Source organism: Pelmatolapia mariae, linkage group LG14 (assembly GCF_036321145.2).
Source record: "Pelmatolapia mariae isolate MD_Pm_ZW linkage group LG14, Pm_UMD_F_2, whole genome shotgun sequence".
In the NCBI taxonomy this organism is placed as follows: domain Eukaryota; kingdom Metazoa; phylum Chordata; class Actinopteri; order Cichliformes; family Cichlidae; genus Pelmatolapia; species Pelmatolapia mariae.
The window spans coordinates 15,796,548-15,816,991 of NC_086239.1; the positions used below are offsets into that span (position 1 = coordinate 15,796,548).

General features: G+C 43.1%; 1 protein-coding gene across 1 annotated transcript in view; it reads right to left on the bottom strand.

Moving 5' to 3' along the window:
- clmpb (CXADR like membrane protein b) overlaps window positions 1–20,444 on the bottom strand; it is a 75,096-nt gene that overhangs the window by 20,587 nt on the left and 34,065 nt on the right. The window contains exon 2 of the mRNA XM_063493118.1: window positions 929–1,080. Within this exon, the coding sequence (XP_063349188.1) occupies window positions 929–1,080 (152 nt within the window). The remainder of the gene's footprint in view (window positions 1–928; window positions 1,081–20,444) is intronic.

Genomic DNA, 20,444 nt, shown 5'->3' on the forward strand with positions numbered 1-20,444 from the left:
AAGAAGCAAAAAACTAACAAAGTACTTTATGTCCTTGCCCCAAAACATTTGGACATATTTGCCAGAATGTCTTTATACCCATGGCGTACGATTATTGCCTTTACCTGACTGCTGATTTTGACTACCTTTCAGAGAGTTCTCATGTATGATCTGTTTTGAGACCGTTTCCTGTCAACCTTGCCAATTCTGCTTGCGTCCCTGAATGCCTGATTGCACGTGAGCCCTTGTATGTTTATTAAATAGTAGATTTTGAACCTGATTCTGTTGTTTGGTCTAATTTCTGATTTCAATTCCTTTTGGGGTGGAAGGTTGCTGCAGCTGTAATCTTCAATTGCCTCTATAATTACATATTTTACAAAATTAAGATGAATTTGTCAGCTTGAAAGTGATGAAAAGGTCATTAGGTCTGTTTTTCATTTCCACTTGTTACAGTGTTTATCTCCCACCAGTTAAAAAAGTTAAAAGTAAAAGTGCCAAGGTTAGAAATATATAATGTGTTGGTGAACACAATTGCTCCTTTGTGAATGCCACTGAAAGTTGAAGTGCCTTAGTAATTTTGGGATTGTGTTAATGTGCAACTATTATAGGTCCTGCTGGAAATCAGCGAGCGTAACCCAAATGGAGAAAAGCTAAAATGTTTTTTTTGTGTGTGAAAAAAGGAAGTGGAAAGAGAGGGAGAAAAGAAAAACTATCCAAGGTATATACAGTCTATACATATACCTCACATGTTGTTCTTCTGTTTTTTAGCCTAAATGTCACTGTCATTGCCATTTCATCCCAGTAAAGGTCAGTCTTGGTGTTGCAATAACTTTGTAGCAACTACTAAATATTACCCATGTCATGGCAGAGTAAGAAAGCAGGGAACCTTTAACAATTCAGATGCTTCTAAACTGTATTAAATGCAGGGAAAAAAGGAATACAATCTTACCACTTTCTGTGGGGAGTTTGGTTTCTGCAGTAGCCACTCAATGTCAAGAGGGACGGATGATGAGAACTGGTGGTGGCATGGCAAGGTGGCATTGTCCCCAACGACCTTTTTCATCTCTGTCTGGGCCCCCACTGACAGAAGGCTAACTAGAACTGAGGGAGAACAAGAGAAAGAGAGAGAGAAAGAAAAAAAAAACTTGAGACAGAGGTAGAGACATGTCAGACGGGGTCACTAGCTCGATCTAAGCTTGAGGCAAGAGACAGATGCTGTGGATAGGAAGCGAAACCACAATGATAGAGGAAACCGGGGTCGAGGATACATCCAGATATTGAAGGGAGACAGAACAGATGGATTCTGTTTAGAGGGAATAAAGTTTGATTGAGGAGTTGAAGGAAAAGTACTAAGAAAAGCTATTCACAGCTGCAGTTTGGGGGAATTATGGACGGGTACTGTGCCGACACATCTGACACATGGACAATTCTGCCAGAAAACCCCGAAAAGATACAATTAATGAGTCACTTCCATTGCAAAAAAGTCCAAAAGCTATCCCAGGCCACCTTCCCATTAACAGTGAATGTCAGTATGGAAACTATTTTAAGTCCCAACCGCACAGAAAACGCACATACCAAAAACTCCCACTGTCGACTCAGTTAAGACCGACAGTCGCAGTAAAAGGTAGCAGTAATTGTGAGCGTGTGCACAAGTGAGTGACTCTGGGCACTGGCCAGACTAGTATGGCCTGTGTATCATTGGGGGAGCAGCAGGGCTAATTTATTGGAGGATGCTGGACAGCCTAGAGGGCTTGAATGGAATTAGCCAGAGGCGTCACAGGGGATGCTGGGAAAGTGAAACTGTGGATAGTGTTTGTGCGTGCTCGCGTTCGTGCATGTGCTGGACTGTGTGTGTCAAGAAGCAGTGGTGCAATGGTGAGATATGTTTAGAAAGACTGCAGAGCTCGACTGTGCTTACGCACTCACGTGTGACGTACAGTTTTGGCCCTGCTATATTCATCTTAACTACCTGCCTTTAATTTAAGTGTGCTGTGCTGAATAATCCAATAGCTCCAGGGGAATTTGACTGCTTGGAATTAAAGTTATCCTGCCTAACAGATGCTCATTTGAAGTGAAATGTTCAGACTGTGTAAATATTGTTGCTCCTATTCATTATCATGCCACCTTACTAGACACTCAACATGGCCTGCTGTTTGAACAGAATAAATAAACGTAGTGTGGGACACACATCTGAATGAAAGCTGTGCACTTTGTTTTGTCTGTTATACTGATACTGACTGACAGAATGGTTTTGTGTTTAGAATATAACACTCATATACGTTCCACGGGAAGCCATGTGAATGCATCAGCGCTTACTGGGCGCCTGTCCACTTGTGAACCGGTTCACCCTCATAGGAGCTAACGCCCTATCCCATAAGTGATCTCAGGGCCAATGAAAATGTCAGCTCAGTGCTGTGAAACGGGTGACTCAGTGCTGATACAGCACACAAAGAGATGAAAAGTAACCTCGCAGAAACTAATTCTCCTTAAAGAGCTTCATCCTTACCGAGATGACGTCATCTGCTTGAGTTCAGCTGCTCTTCAAGTTTTGATTAAAGGTTGTGCGCATCTGCGGCAGTGTTAAGAAAAAAAAAAGTGATTAACACTGAACATCTTGGGAGGATGCAGTGCTTTCCTAACGAAACCATGGGTTCAGGCATTCACAGAGGCAGCACGAAGAGGGACAACACAGTTTTAAGCTAGAGGCTTTTATGCTGTGGTTTGTGTACAGATTATTCCTAATTATTTTGATAATTAAAATGATTTTTTCTGAGACTTGTGCCACAATTCCTAGGTGTGTATTGTAGCTTCTCTGTTCCATGTTTTAATGGCCAGAGAGACATGTATATTAACGGATCTAGGACCTTTCTGTGTTTATAAAAAGACTAGAAAGTACTTGCTCCTCTTTCCTCCAATAAACCAAAGACATGCTTATTTGGTGATTTTACAACTGGTGATTTCATATTTTGGTAGTCTCAGTTTGGTATCCCGTCACTTTTTTACCCCTTTAACTGATGTCAGCCAGGCTATGCTTCAGTCCTGACCATCCCAAATAGGGAAAGAAGTTAAGAAAAAGATGGATGAGAGGCTGGATAGAAAGTAACCTCCCAAGCCACTTTATATGCAATCCTAAGCGTTTAGCAGAAGTTAGTCTTTCCACTTTTTCTCTAGTGAAAAACCACAAAGAGAGGTACAAGACCACATATGACACAACTTTTTCCTAAGATAAATTCATGCCTGTTGCTAAAGGGCTTCACTGGGGTTTTTGGTTAGGTTTGTTTTGCTCTGAGAAGCTGATGCTCTAGTGTGCCATCCAGTGGCAATAAAAGCTTGTGCACAGCGTGATTCCTCAACATTATGTCTTGATTTTCCGAGTCCCACATTCTAAACTTGAGATTTGGGCTACTCGTTGCCAGTTAAATGTAAAGTTTCCAATTGGAATTTGCCATTTGGAGGAACAAAGAGAGGGAATTGAAAGTACTTTGTGGCTGGCTGAGAGCTTCTGTGTCCCTTTGGCACCCGAGGAGCAACAGGACAAATTGCTGAGGTCCTTCTGCTCTGCTTGCCCACCTGCCCAGTTCAAATCATTAGTCAGCAGAAAAGGATGGGCCACCCCTCCTCACAGAGAAGCTTCTGCACCCTAAGGGTATCCCCTTTCATGACTTTTTAATGCAGCATTTGCAGGGGTTATTCATCTTGTTAGCCTCCCTGCTGATATTGCTTTGAATGTCAGAAAAGAGAGTGAGGGCTTTGCAGCATTAGAAAATATTCAAGAGGAAGAAAGTTCAGGCCATGTGTGAATGCACAGCTGGTTGAGCTTAATGGTTCAAGTTAATGCTTGATGGTGGTACAGGGTCTGCTGGGAGACCTGTGCCCACTCAGCTCCTCAGGCTAGCCTCTGTAATCGGTGCTCCCACAGTCATCAGCAGCCTGGGGCTGAACCCGGCACGGTGTAGCTGGCCTGATAAGAGCTTTGTGCTTCCCTCCTCGCCTCCCACCTCATCCTTAACTGCCCACCACTTCAGCTGTAGGCTCTGTAAATGGAAGAGTTCCCCTGAAAGATAGATAGGGCCAATGTGTCTAAAGAATGAGGGGAATTGCCATCTTTTCCCACACAAAGTACTTTACTTTTCATTAGCTGTCTCTAAACTGACCTTCAAAAAAGCGACCTGTGTCAGCTCACTAACTTTGACTTGTGGGTGTTAAATATTCTCTTTACCATCAAACAGTAAAGTTTTCAGTTCCAGGTATTTTATTTATTCCTTAGAAATGAAGAAAAAAAAAAAAAAGAGCAAATGGCTAATATTTTTTTCCATCTGTGACAGAAAATATTTTTCATTTTTAACAGAAAGAATTGGCAGACAAATCAGACGGGGGTTTTTTGGTCGATATGCAGTCCATGCTACCCACTTCCCCATTTATTTATGGTCTTGCAGAGGGGTTTTTGTGCTGTGGAATGGATGACACAGTGCTCCCAAAATAAGCTTGCCTTGATGTGAGTTTGAGCTTGCATTTGGTTTGGCCTCATTCACCGTGTGCACAGCTGGGGTGGCTGGACTGCAAGACCCCATCATTTGTGTCAACATCAACACATCAGCTATGAGACACATCAGAATTAATCTCGGTGGCAGATTTGCAAACACTATGGAAATTCTGTTTGGCTTTGGTATGGGCTCGTGACCTTGGGCTTCAATTTGCAGCTAAGGTGACCCAGAAAAAATAATAAAAGAAAAGTGAGCCATATAACCTTCAGCTTCAGTAACATTCCTGGTCACAGCAGCGTGCATGCTTTCACGTGACCTTATAAGATTCCATAGGGGCATGGAAAAGACCATCTAAATAAACACCGTCTTCTTGAGGGGGAGATAAATGTGGTACGGGCTTGCGATATGTTGGCTTGTGCCATATCCCAAAGCATATCCTCTATCCCGCTTTCTCTCTCTCTCTCATTATGCCTTCTTGTTACAGCTCTGCTTGGTTCAGTTTTGTGCCTCCATTTGTGACTGCGTTCGGTCTTCACCCACAGAAAGAAAGGAAGGAAAGAAGACGATCATAATTAACAAAAGTGGGAGCTAAAAGAGAGGGAGGTTTAGGGAGAGAGAGTGTGAATGCGGGACACATTTGACAAAGAGAGCGAGAGTGAGAGGCTTGGGTGAAATATGGAGGAACCAATTTCTATGAAAAGGCCCTAGGGGGAGTTGTGCTCCAGTAAATCCGCCTTACAGAGCCCTGCAATCTCATTATAGTGTAGCCAGTGAGACGGACAGACAGACAAACAAGACAGGCCCGGATCTTTCGCACTGCCCAAAGTCAAGCCCCATATCCCCTCAGTCAGCACATCAGCCTGGCTGGGGCCTTTGCCACGTCCGACGCTTATGACCTCTGGTACTCAAACATAGCACATCAGAAAGTGGGGGGAGGCGGGGTGGAGGGGTGTGGGACAGTGACAGGGCGGGGAGAAATAGGTTGAGGGAGGGGTGGAGGAATGGTGCAATGCCTTGATTTGACCACTTATGCTGGCTCAATCACTGGTGTGGATGAAGGATTATACCGTCACAAAGGTGGTTTTAGACACGGGTTAGCATATGCACCCCCCCCCCCCGAAAGACCGGAGGGACAGCTGGTTTATCTTTTTTGACAATTTCTGACAATTTCCTGCTGTGTGCATTCATGCTGATTTTCGTCATGTGCAAACATCTATATTTCATGTAAATTCCCAGCTGCCGGTGTATATGATTTATGCTGTATGTGGGTAGATACTCTGTCACAAAGACACCTCCACTCCAGATGCAAGGGACTATCTCGTGCTGACAGCAAATCAGCACCTCAACATCAGGACCTATGATTTGGAATATGGCTACTTTACACATACAGACACAAGTCGCATTTGAGTTACATTTACAGCCTTACAGCAGCAGGGAAAAGCAACAATCATCTCCCAGTCCTGCCAATCTTTCCCACAACTGTTTATCTTCTGTCAAATAGAGACTCTGTTAAATACAGGGCGAGGAGGAGGAGGAGAGTCTGGATTAGGAACTTCATCAAACTTTTATCCATTTAACTAGTAAAATCTCACACAGGAAATACAATCTCATTTATCCATCCATGCTGCTGACATAGAGCTAGTGTTTTTTAGCTGACTTGGAGAAGAGCACAGGGCATGAGACAACGGCAACATACTCACAGGTCAGCGTGTTTTATAGGCTGTAGCTTCCCTCCAGTCACAGCTCTCCTATGTGACTGAACGGGCCATTCAAATGCCAAACATATACAGTATGGTGTATGAGTGTGGTACATCTCTAAATATAGGTCACATCTTGTCCCTTTTTATTTTCTTTCCTGATATTTCAGAAAAATTGAGGAATGTGCAAAACATGTTTCAGTAGACGAGAGGCTGCCTTCAGTTGTTAGAACAAATGCAACGCTTACAAAAAGAGCCACCATGCATGCTCTGTGAGAGAGTCCTTTACTCATCCAAACACAGCCCTCTCTTTTAGTCATATCTTTTTAAGTGGTAAGTCTCTTTAAATGTTCCAAGTTATCACGCCACATTAAAACATATGTTTTGCATATGGCGCACTATAGTGGTCTCCTTGTAGTTTCAAGGTCCAACTCATGAATATATACTGTGCCTGTGGAAATCAAACGGGCTGTTTGGTTTTCCCTGACTGGAGGCTGCTCTTTGAAGGGATAAAATCCCATAATCCTTTTTGCCTCACACCCAGCGACCATTGCAACCCTCTGCTGACATTGAATTTTTTGTCAGTAGCATTTTACAATAAGGTACATAGAGTCGTTATTGAGTAATGTGTAAGGAGCAAATAAGACCAAAGCGCTAATTAGTAACTGCTAACCAGAATAACTCTTTACTTAAATATTACTACTAGAAATATGTCAGTAATTTATGATTACTACACTATTACCATTTTGTGTCCATATAAGGAAAGCATCACATCCCTAACCCTAACCACTGACAAGCAGTCACTACAAATGCAGTACCAACCTTGGCTTAGTCCTTGGTATCGTAATTTGGTATTTGGGTTTATGGTAACATTGATTTAAGACTCATATTGAACATCTGGTTCAAATTCAATGACTTATGAACCAGATGTTCAGTGCTGTAACAAGGCTTTTTTTTTTTTTTTTTTTTAGAGTTGAAGAATGCAGGTGATGTCTTTTTTTCCACCCTTTAAATTATTATACAATATTTATGTTGTATATGATGTTTAAGATGGCGCCGAGTATGGCAGCCTCGTCGCGAGCTCCCCCAAGCAACAGCTGTTTTTTGTGTTTAATTTTACTTTTTCTTTATTTTTTCACGAGTAGCACATGTCTCCTTGTGTACGACCGACAAACCTTACTGGACATAAAAGATGGACTTTCTCATCACTTTCCGGAGTTCAAGTTTTGCAACACGGACCCTCCGTTTGCAGACCCCCCATTCATCTCACCTGAGACGCCTTTGTTCTGGGCCCGTGGAGGCCGCAAACGCCGACGCAGAGGGAGAAGATCTGGCGTTCTGGTTCGACTGAGACGGCGCACTAACAGACCACCGTTACCCAGTTTATTACTGGCTAATGTGCAGTCTCTGGAGAACAAGCTGTGCGAGCTTCGGGCACGGATCTCATTCCAGCGAGAGATGCGGGACTGCTGCGTGATCTGCCTCACAGAAACCTGGCTATCAGACAAGGTACCGGACTCCGCAATACAACTACCGGGGTTCTCTGTGCACCGCGCGGACAGGTCACAGGAGCTTACTGGGAAAAGCAGAGGCGGTGGTGTGTGTTTCATGATCAACAACAGCTGGTGTGATTATGCGAACGTGCACCCGGTCAAATCTTTCTGCTCACCGGACCTGGAGTACCTGATGATTAAGTGCCGGCCATTCTGGCTACCGAGGGAATTCACAGCAGTGATTATTACGGCGGTTTACATTCCCCCACAAGCCGACACTGACCGAGCACTCAGGGAACTGTACAGCGCGATCAGCAGTGAGGAAACCGCACACCCAGAGGCGGCGTTTATCACGACCGGGGACTTTAATAAGGGTAACCTGAAGAAAGTCTCACAAAAACTCCACCAACACATCCATTTCAGCACTCGTGGAGACCGGCTTCTTGACCACTGCTACACCTCTTCCGGGATGCATACAAAGCCCTCCCCCGCGCCCCATTCGGCCAATCAGATCACCGCTCCATCCTGCTCCTGCCCGCCTACAGGCAGAAGCTGAAACAGGAAGCTCCAACCCTGAGGGCGGTGCACCGGTGGTCGGACCAATCGGAGTCTACGCTGCGGGACTGTTTTGATCACGCGGACTGGGAAATGTTTCACGTGGCTGCTAAAGACATTGATGAGTACACAGACTCAGTCTGCGGATTTATCAGAAAATGCGTGGAAGATGTCGTCCCATCCAGAACAGTTAAATCCTTCCCAAATCAAAAACCCTGGATTAACAGAGATGTTCGCACAGCACTGGCGGCACGGAGCACCGCTTTTGCCTCCGCGAACACATCGGACTACAAACACGCACATTACCAACTCCGGAAGACGATCAAATCAGCCAAACGTGAGTACAGGGACAAGGTGGAGCAACATTTTGACAACCCTCGGAGTATGTGGCAGGGACTAAACACGATCACAGACTTTAGAGGGAAAACCAGCACACCGCAGACCACGGCCTCTCTGTGTGAGGATCTAAACGTGTTCTACGCTAGATTCGACACAGCGAACACCACGAGACCGGACAGTGTGCGCACCGCGGATGACGTCAGTGCGCACACTGTGTCTGAGGAGGATGTGCGGAAGTGCTTCAGGAGGGTGAACGCACGCAAAGCTACTGGTCCGGACGGGATTCCCGGCCGCGTCCTCAAGTCATGCGCGGCTCAGCTGGCTGGAGTGTTTACACACATCTTCAACCTTTCCCTCTCTCTGTCTGTAGTCCCAGCCTGCTTCAAAATGGCCACCATCGTCCCTGTACCCAAATCCTCCACCATCTCCTCATTGAACGACTGGCGACCCGTAGCCCTGACCCCCATCGTGAGCAAATGCTTCGAGAAGCTGGTCAGGGACTTCATCTGCTCTGCACTACCCGACTCACTGGACCCTCTACAGTTCGCATACCGCCACAACAGGTCCACTGATGATGCCATAGCCCTGACACTCCATGCTGCCCTGTCACACCTGGAGAAGAGAGACACGTATGTGAGAATGCTGTTTGTAGATTACAGCTCAGCATTCAACACCATCGTTCCCTCGAAGCTGGACAGGAAACTGCAGGATCTAGGACTGAGCAGCTCCCTCGGCAGCTGGATCCTTAACTTCCTGTCTGACAGACGCCAAGTGGTCAGACTGGGCAGCACCACCTCATCCCCCATCACACTGAACACTGGTGCTCCACAGGGGTGTGTACTGAGCCCTCTCCTGTACTCACTCTACACCTACGACTGCACGGCCACTAGAAACTCCAACATCATTGTGAAGTTTGCGGACGACACTACAGTGGTGGGTCTTATTACCAACGGTGATGAGACGGCCTACAGGGAGGAGGTCAGCGCCCTGACCCACTGGTGTCAAGACAACCATCTCACCCTCAACGTCGCAAAGACAAAGGAGTTGATAGTGGACTTCCGGAGGTGCAGAGGAGTACACACCCCCATCACCATCAACGGCGCCGCTGTGGAGAGAGTGAGCAGCTTCCGCTTCCTTGGTGTACATCTGGCTGAGGATCTTACGTGGTCAATACACATAAACAAAACAGTGAAGAAGGCGCAGCAGCGCCTCTTCTTTCTCAGGAGACTGAAAAGATTCGGCATGAGCCCCCGCATCCTCAGGACCTTCTATCGCTGTGCCATTGAGAGCATCCTCACTGGATGCATCACCACCTGGTACGGCAACAGCACCGCTCACAACCGCAAAGCTCTCCAGAGAGTAGTGCGGTGTGCTGAACGGATAATTGGAGGTGAGCTTCCCTCCCTCCAAGACATCTACAGGAAGCGGTGCCTGAGGAAAGCGGGGAGGATCATCAAGGACTCCAGTCACCCCAGCCATAAACTGTTCAGACTACTACCATCAGGAAGGAGGTTCTGCAGCATCCGGTCCCGTACCAGCAGACTGAGAGACAGCTTTTTCCATCAGGCCATCAGACTGCTGAACACTTCATAGACACCTCACCCTCACTACTGGAACTTCAACATTATGCACTCCATACTGTATATAAATACCACTGTTTTGCACATACCAACCTCTGTATATTTTATATATCTTATTTTATTGTTTACTTTATTTCATTTGTAAAACATGTATATACATACTATATACACACTCAAACACACACACGTAGAAAAACATACTGAATGTGTATACTAAATAATGTATATACCTTTACATATTGTACATATATTTATTACTTTTTAGATTAGACATTTTTATATTTTGCTTGTTTTACATTATTGTATTTTGCACAACTCTGTTGCTTGTGAAGCTCGCACACAAGAATTTCACTCACATGTACTGTACCAGTGTACCTGCACATGTGATGTGACAATAAAAGTGATTTGATTTGATTTGATTATGTCTGTTCTTCAATATGGAGGTATTCTGTACCGTCCTGCTGCTCAAACAATACTACACCAGCTAAAACCTCTTAAAAAAGGTGCATTATGTACTATTACAAATGGAAAATGTTGTACTCATTGGTTTCCTCTGAAGAAAATAATTAACTGGAAGAAACCAGAATAACGTGTCATCTCAAAGCTCTCCTCTGATTTAAATCTTGTAACTTTAAATCAGGATCCAGTAAGTATCTAGCACTCAATATTAAATACTTTACTACTATATATATAATATTGTGTATCACTTATCAGGTATTGCGCACTGTTTAAATGTGAAGTACTTCAAACTGATGGCTTCTTGCACTGCTGTTACCATTTGCATCCTGTGCTGTTATGTTTGTGTCATGTTCTCAGATGTCTTTGGTGAAACAGATTTTAATCCCAACAAGCCTGGCTGTTAATAATCACAACATCACGAGCTCGTACAGCCAATCTGAATATTTAAACCTCTTTAATTTGTAGCACCATTAAATATGAGGACCACTAGATCAATGAGAAAACTGAAGCTTTACACGAAAAGTTGTAAAAGTGAAGGCCATCCAGTTCCTGTTCATCTTCGATGAGGAGTTTCTAAGAAATCTGGCTCGAGCAGTAATGGGTGGGTTTAGGAGGAAATGAACAGAATAATTTCCACAATAATCCCTCGAAGCTGCAGAGGGAGGGCAGATGGGAAAAGAGAAGGAAGACCAATTGGAAAAGAAAAAGATAAAATACCACCGACGTCTGAACGATGTGGCAAATGCTCACCTTGTGATGTTGTTATTACTTTCATTAGCATACCTTTCATGGCCTTGTCATTGCTGTCATGTCAAGAGATGGCATCAGCATCCCGCTGATAGATCCCCAAAATAGATCCGAAATTAGTTTCACAACAGGCACTTTTAATTCCCCCAAAGTATTCTACATTTTCCCTTAGCAAAATAAGAATGAAGAAACGAAAATGGGAAAAAGATAATTACATCATTCCCCAGGGGTCTGAGAGAGTCAGTGAAACCTGCTTACACTGCTATACACACTGCTGCATCTGGTGGCACAACCTACACTCTTGGGTGTAGCTGCTCAACTGCAAAGTCTTCTACTTTTCTCTTAAAACAATCCAAAAAGCAAAGGCTTCTCAAAGCCTTTGTAGCATTTTCTTCAGCCTAGAGGCTGCTTTTACCATTCATTCAATTTTGGTTTTGTCTTTTTTCCAAGAGAAGATAAACACATATTTTACATATACTGTATAATCAAAGTTAAAGGGAACACTGAAACACGACACACTACTGCAAGGAGTCAGAGTAATTCTTTCCACCTTTCTGCGGCTTTTGTACGAAAAATAAAGACCAAGTGGAAAGACGGACATGCAGAAGACTTGGACAACCTCCAGTCTCTTGAACAACAAAACTCTGTCTTTGGCAAAAAGTTCTTCTTTCTTCTTCATCTTCTTTTTTTTTTGGAAAACCAATTCATCATTTTTAAAGGACTCTCCACATTTAAAATGTTAATTACAGCAATGCGAGTAAAACCGTTTACAGGGTTATATTCAGGTTAAAGGAACTAACTAACAAACAAACAAACAAACACACAAAAAAAACACCATTTAAGCCCCCCCCCCCCCCATCAAAGTCTTTACACTGAACAAGGTCCAAATGTCAAATGGTCTGTTTTGTGCCAGATAACACGCTTCAGTCAAATGGGGCTTGGACAGTGACCTCTCTGTGCAACATCAGACCCTCCCAACATCTGGCAGTGACTAAACAAACCAGCATGTGTGGATAGTCACTTTATTCTGCGTGAGAGTCTGCATATCTGAGAAAAGCATTGCAGCAAAGAAGAGAGAGAGGAAGTTAACGTCTTACAGAAACATATCACCAAGGTGACTGAAGCTGTGTGTCGGTACGTGTGAATGTGTGTAAAGGGCACATCTTCCCTGCAGCACATGCACGCAGCCTTGAATAAACCTGCTACACCCCCCACTGAGGAAACACGTTTTAATGGAGGAGTAGAGGAGAGTCAGTCATTTTATATATGAAGTCACAAAAAAGCACTCTGAAATTAAACTCTCTGCCGTTGCCGAGGATATTTTTGCTGGGACTCATTCTCTCTTGTATGGGTCTTCGACTGAACAGAAAACAGTTGCTCGTTTTCAAAGTGGTAAGTCAGCAATTTGGGATATCAAACGAAAACAACTGCAAATCCAGTTACAGAAATTATATTTGCTTTGGCAGAAATCAGATTTGCCTTTCCCCCACGCAAACAAAACTATCTTTCCATTCCTGTGCAGACCATTTTTCTTATTTTTCTCTATTTAACAAACTTTGATCCCAGGGCTCAACCATCCCTTGATCTCAGCAGCATTAAGGAGTTTTGTTGGTAGGAGTTTGAGAATAAGAGTGAAAAATATACATCGCAGAGATCCCTAGCGTATTTACAATCACAGCCAAATAGATAACTCAGTCGAAGGCTGTTCTTTGCTGACTTCAAGCTCTGTTCGACCCCGTATGCAAGACAGATGGTGCAGTCAGAAACAAGATGAGCTGTATTCATTAAAAGACTGTAGAAGACAGGTTCTCCTGCTGCTGATCAACTTAAAGCTTTCCTGTTGAGCTTTCAAATGGTATGTTATCATCAGCTAAGCACTGCTGGAGTTAGGACAGATGGACTAGTTATGCTACAGCCATAAAGCCCACAGCGCACATATAAACAGCTCCTACAGCTTTTGCTGGCACATCAGGTGACTGCAGGAGCTGTTCTCTGTTCACAAAATGTTCCTCAATTTCCCCAGTTATTTATGTGGTCTAATCTCAATTTGTGGCTGGCAAGCATGTGAATGAACTCCTCTCACATTGTTGGAGTGGCTGGACATGGGGACTGACCTCAGTGGATCAATACTTAATAAGCTTTTGTGCTGCCAAGTCCATTTTGCTGCAATCTGCAATTTTTTTTTATGTCCATTAGGTTGAAAATAGAGCTGACTAGGTGCATGGCCACAAGAAGTGGGGTGCATCGTGGTCGCCCAAATGATGGATGCTTCACGATAGTCTGTGACCGATGAAAACTTCAAATACTATCTGCCTCGTGCGCTATAAACTACAGCACCCCTGGCTTTTATTAAACGCAATTCAATGCCCCAGCTGTGTTTCAAAGACACGTTTAACAACCTGTGGGAAGATAATAAAAGCCACAGTGGGCTATATGGTTAGGTTTGCAGGCACGTGACGAACAAGGGGAATAAGAAGAAAACAAGTCTGCAGCTAGTGCTGTATTTGTAGCAGCACTAAAGTTTAGCTTTAGAGGCAATATAAGATCCAATCTGGACATGTAAACACTGCATTTGGGGAGCTCATAATCATGAGTGTGTGGGGATTCTGGATGCTTCCCTTCTTCTTCTCCACCTCTGCTTCCGTGCCTTCTTGCACATGCAGATTTGCTTCCATTATTTAGGTCATTGTGATTATTTGTCAATGTCTAAAGTCCAAGTTCACCTGGGGTTCGACAGCAAAGCTTCTCTCAGCTAATTTACTTCGCTGGATCCACGAGAGAATAGGAACTGAGCACAGCAGAGCAGCTCCCCTGTTGTACATTTCATCGGCTAATTGAAAACAGACGGGGCGCTAACTCCCCCTCTCCATCCGCCCAGCGCTGGCTGCGTCACTGACATATTAGGGCTGTCGCCGGTCTTATGGTATGCATCTGACACGTCATTCTTACTTGATTGGTTACGCGGAAAATAATAAAGCAGGGGACAGCTCATACACAAATGAGAGGATGATACTGTTACTACCGCTCGTGCCGTAGCTGCTCCTGTAGAGGACAAAGAGGTAAGTTATCCGTTCAAGCCACTGACGTGGAAGGACACGTCAATGGCTGCAATTTCCCCAGAGGTGAGCAGATGCTACGTCTGTTTTGGCAGCTGTATGCTGAAAGGTGTTGACTGGTGGGCTAGCTGACAGAGCCAGAGTGGTGGCTGTATGATGGCCAGGGAGGTCAACAGGGGCTGTGAGGTTTCCAGGAAAGGCCTCACTTAGGCTCATTTAGGAGAACTAATGGACCAACCTACCATCTGTCCTTATGATTAGCTAAGGCCATTCGTGCAGGACACTAAACTTATTCACCTGCTACACAGACACAAACAAAACACACTTACACTGTATATGTGTGTGCAGCTGAACTAACACATGGCACACATATCCACTGTTATTTGATTATATTTAAAGGTGTGTGGAATGCATATGTGTGCAAGCGTAATAGTCCTCAGTGGCATTTTCGAGTAAAGAAAGTTTGTGTAAGTCTCAGTCTGGTTCTGTGATACAGAAACACACACGCACACACACACGCACACAAACTCTCCTCCAAATAAATATGCTTGCCCTTTGTGCTGCTCAGCACTACTCCCCACCATGTCTCGAAAAGGAATGCCCACGCGGCCACATACGAGGGCGGAGAGAAGATTGAAACCAGATGAATTGAGCTTGGGTACAGCCTGCTCAACAGAGTCATATTTCACTCCCCAAAGCCTGATTAAAACGAGGTGCAGCTCTAGCTGGGCCAGTGCAGCTTTTCTCTTGCTAGGAGAAGGACATTTGGTTGCAGAAACTCTGGGCTAGAAGGAAACGGGGCGAAGGTCACACCTAAGGTTTTGGAAATTTGCACATAATCTCTCAGTAGACGGTTGAAAAAGCACAGACAGTTCCTAAATTTCTAAAAAAAAAATAAATAAATCCCCCAAATTCCAGTCTTTTTCTAAAGACTTATTTGACATGCCTTAAAGGTATGCATGTATTCTTGGCTTTTACATTTGATATTCAAAGTAGGCCACTTATGTGTAATAACAGATGTGCCAAAGGAAATGAGAGCCTGAATTGTAGAGCAAGGGTCATTAACATACAAACGTTGCTGTAGATGAAGAATCTGATAAGGGGAAAAACAAATAAAGCCATCAGACTTAATAGACTCAGGTTTTGTGATATGATTCCAAATTATGAATTCTTATTAGAATTTTAGAAACAACAACAACAACATACCTCGTATTAATGTAATAATAGTAGGGCCTTTTTAGATCCTAGATTTAAAGATTCTCCCCTGAGAATTTAACTTTATTCCTTTGAAGTATCATTTGAAGAATAAAGGAACAATAAACCTTAAAGAGTGCAGTGTGCCTGTTAACAAAATCTCCTGAATACTTACAAGATATGACTGCATTTCCAAGATCTCTGAGGCATAATGTTCATGTTTGTGTCCACAGACATTAGAGTCAGTGTTGTGCAATGTTGCATTCTCTGGACGAGAATTCACTTGGAAAGAGGAAAAACAGCCAAACATGCCACATGTTGTTTCCTACTGCCTTTACCAGTTAGCCTGCACACCCAGTGAGCGCGCCTTGACAGTCGTGGAGGTCATGTTTTTGCACACATGTGTGTGGCTGGAGAAAGAGGGTGTCCTTTGCATTCTTTCTGGGTAAATGTGAAGAGCGAGACAGCGGGAGAATGTGACAGCGAAGAAGCCTGGGTTCTGTAGATGCACTCACATGTAAGTTCCACGCACAGAACCGACCGATTACCGACCCGTTTGTGTCGGCCGTCTGTAGTCGTCTCTCCTTAGGGTAGTGAATTAGAGGTGGGAGACTTTTGTACTCTTTCCAGCGCAGGCTGCATTCTCTTTCCTTCCCATGCAGCTGGTCGGCCACACTCACGACTCAATGCCAAACACACTCCCCTCTATCCCCCTGACATTTCAGCTATGTTACCGCTGAGAGAGTTGTGGCTCGCCTGCCTGCCGCCTGCCTGCACACATGAGTAAATAAAGCCCAGCTCATTTCATTTAGCCATAACGTTTAATCTACATTTGCTTGGTCAATGAGAGGTTAATCTCATTACCTTGTGCTAAATGGCATGCTCGGGCATCCTCAGACAAAACGAAGGTTAGACACAAGTTAATTAAAAGAGTAATTAAAAGAAGACAGTAAGTCCCAATATGTTAGTTTCTGTGACACCAGTGCACTGACATTATAAAAAGAGACTATTCTAATGTTGTCTGTCACCAATAACAAATCACTTTGTTACTAACAAATGAGACTAGTAATACTGCAAAAATATAAAAAAAGGAAAGGTTGAACATGTGCTTCAAACTAACTTTTAGTGCTGGCTGTGGTTTACTCACGGTGAGTGGGTTTATTAAATGTAAGCCTCACCGCAGCACCCACACACCTATTAAAAATGTTAATCAACTCCAACAGGTTCCTAAAAACTTGACATGCAATTAGTTGGGCTGAATTGCAGAAGGTTTAAATGCCTGTAATTTATTGGGATAATGCACTCCAGGAGCACCCTACTGCAATCTGCCTGAGGTGCTTTCAAAATAAAAGATAAAAACAAAAATAAGAGCCGGTAAAGAAAAGTTGAGCCAATTTAGATCATTAGATCATGAGACAAAAAAAATAAAATAAAAATAGGGTATATTTTCCCCTAAAGTCATATAAATAAACTTTCACTTTTTCTTCTGTCTTGTTTATCATATTGTGGTGTGACATTATTAATCCCGTCTAATGGGATCATAAACAATTAATTTACATAAGTCTATAAATACAACACAGACCACGACACAGGATTTACATCATGGACATTTACGTCATACGAAATGTCTAATCTTACTTTAATAATGTTCCTTCCGCATCATCTCTGTGATTTCCATTAGACCCTTTTCAGTGCTCCTGTCCTGTTAGCATAACTTAGGGAGCTTGGGATATAGCCTGCTAGTTGCCTGCCCTGCGGGTACTACTACCGGCTCCAGCCTTCCTCCAGATGAATCATAAACAAGTCCCTTGGCCTCCGTGACTTAATCCCCTGTGACATCGCCACAGGGAAATGGAAAAAAAGGGAGCGTAGGGAAAGGAAAACACGCCCCGTGCACAAATTTCGAGTGAATTAAACATTAGGATGAATGTGTATGAGGTGTATCTGAGGATATGTCATTGAATCGAGGTGGTAGTTTAACAGATGATAGACTCAGGATCTGAAGGTGATGTAAGTGGTGGTGAGGGGGAAAGGACACTATTTAATTTGTGCTTTATAGAAGCTATAGAAGTCATCTCAGGCTTTACCTTTGAGCCCCTCTCCCCTTTTTTTGGTATGTTTGTATTATGCAAATTCATGTCCCACAGTCTCTCATTTGGCCACACAGCTTAAGCTCGGGTAGTCTACAGAGTGTGGCAGCTAAAGCTATAATCAACATCATGCTCCTTTTAGGCATGAGAAAGCATACCCAGGAGGAAGCAATAAATGGATTTATTTTAGGAACCAGAATGTAGAATCTTAGATCGGGCCAGACATGCTAAGTGCTTTGTCCCTCATGCATCAGCCCTTGGGCAGTATTTCCTGCCTAATTAAAAAAAGAACAAGGTGCAGGAGGAAAACGATGTAGGCAGCGTGCTTGAACAGAATTGGGAGGGAGCAGCCCCGGTCTGCTCGTGTATTTTTCTTCTATTGGTTTGGGATATGATTCTCACTTTGCTGGCACTCTGCGGGTTTTGCTGATGTAAGGGGCTTTTGTCTCGAGATTAATGAAAGACGTTTGGCTCTTCGACATTTTGGATCCCACACAAAGGTTAAAAACAGCCTCTGACCAGCGAAAGGTTTATGCGCCTCCGAGGATGCTCTCCTCACTCAGGGAAGCAATTTTTTTTCATCCTCCATTTTTTCTCCCATTTTCACCAACACAAAAAAAAGAAAATAAAGTGAAGCTCAGCTGTATTTCAAACAAACTACATTACGCCCGCATCTCTCTTGTACTGACAAATTATGCATTTTATCTACCAAGTGCGTGCAAGTATGTGTCCATGTGTTGCATATTACAGTAAGCTGAGAACAAACTGTTTAACCTACAGTACGTCCACTAACAGCACCTCAGTTTTGTGTAGGTGAGCTGGAAGAGCTATTATTATCTATTCACACCCTGGTGAAAATTACAGCGCTGGTCTGTCTGTCTGGTCAGGTGACTTGCAGTGCATCCTCTCCTTCCTGAAACTTAAAGCCAAGCAGGCCAACAGGTTTTAACTTTTGACCATCCCAGAAGAGTCTGAATGGCTCCATGAAATCAAAATTGTTGGAGGAACTGTTGAGATAAAAATCTTATCCTTATTATTGTGGTGGAACTGCTCGAATGTCATATTTCCGAGTTTAAATGGGAACTTATGACTTAACGATCAAAGTATACTTTTATTGTTGCGATTAGCATAGAAACTTTATGCATGATTAAATAAAAAAAGGAAGAGGATAGCCAGGTTAAAATAAATAAATAAATAAATAAATCACTGTACAGTATGTGATTTTTACTTCACCTGATGAAATATTTCACTTGCTATAGGTTATATTGCAGACACATCTCAAAAACCATCCCTATGCATCTGCCTTCACATGGGAAATGGTTATGGATAGCACCAACACCAGCTCCACCGCCCCATCCCCATCATCCGTCCTATCTCTCAGCATATATATCAGATCTCATGATGAACACATGCACACAGTCAGTTATTGCCAAAGAAGCACACTTTTTGCCCTGCTTGACGCCTGCTCAGTGGAGAGTACATAATGCCTGAGCCATGCATGGCTGGACCAATGCCAGGATGATGAAAATGTTCTTCCCTGAGTCCACAACAAGAAACTGTCCAGACATCTTAGCTTTTCTCTTATGCCACATGCTGGCAAGGTACATCCCTAACTACTAATTCCATCAGAGGAGTTAGCTGGGCCTGTGTAAACTCACCACAGCTTAGACCAACATAATGTCTGTTTCCAAAATAAATCACTAAGCAACAGAAGAAGAACCAAATAAGAGCCTGAGCTCCAACACCGAGCTCCTAACAGACTCTAGCTTAAAGAAAGAGACACAATGAGCAGAATTTGTTGTATTATGAGAAAAGGAAACTTAATTAGCACCCTAAACTAAAACATTTGTTTCAGGAAAGCTCCTGTACTGCATTGGAAAGCAATTGTGAATTCAATTATCCAAAAGAAAGTGCAATTTTAAGGCTAAATATCAGGGAAAAAAAATGCCTTCTGCAGCGAAGATCCATTTGGAGCAGGCATGTGTTTATTTATCGCAATGTAGCCAATCAGGGACATTTTATCTCGCCTTATCCTTGGTGGATTACGTACTAATCTGTTTGCTGAAGGGAAAAAAAAAGAACGAGAGGCAGTGAAAATGGCTTTTCTCTATCATCCTTCCCTCTATTAATATTTCTATTAGGGGTGCCTCGCAATGATGTGATGTGACACTTGTGGCTCTGCATGAGAAGCAAGGCTAATGGGGGACAGAGACAGAAAGAGAGAGAGATGATTTTATTCCACCTGAGATGTGGCACCACTGTTAGTTTGCGTACACGCTGTACATCTATGCATAATGTCTTCCTTAAAAGCATTTGTAAGGTGCATGTACTATGAGTGCATTTGAATGAGATATGCTGAAATTATTAGTGCAGACATTCATTTGGTGTTCATTTAAGATCCGCGCAGAGCAGTACACCGATTTAGCCTCACTGTGGACGAGTGATGCACTGTTCCAAAAAAATAGTAATGTCAAAGTATCTTACTGTATATTTTACAGTTTTGTACTGTCTTTCTAGAATATCATTAAATTTACATAAGTAGACTGTGATTTGACATGTCAAAGGTAAAATAACATAACATCACTGTAAATATAGTAAAACACAATTTACTTGTTTTTTAAATATATTTTTTTGTACATATGCATATTTAGATTGTAAAAATACATTCAGAAATGTATCATAATTTCACAAATATTTGTCTGTTATTTGAGAGAATGATCTGTTAAATTCAAATGTAATACTATGGAAAAATATATAAAATTATCAAAAAT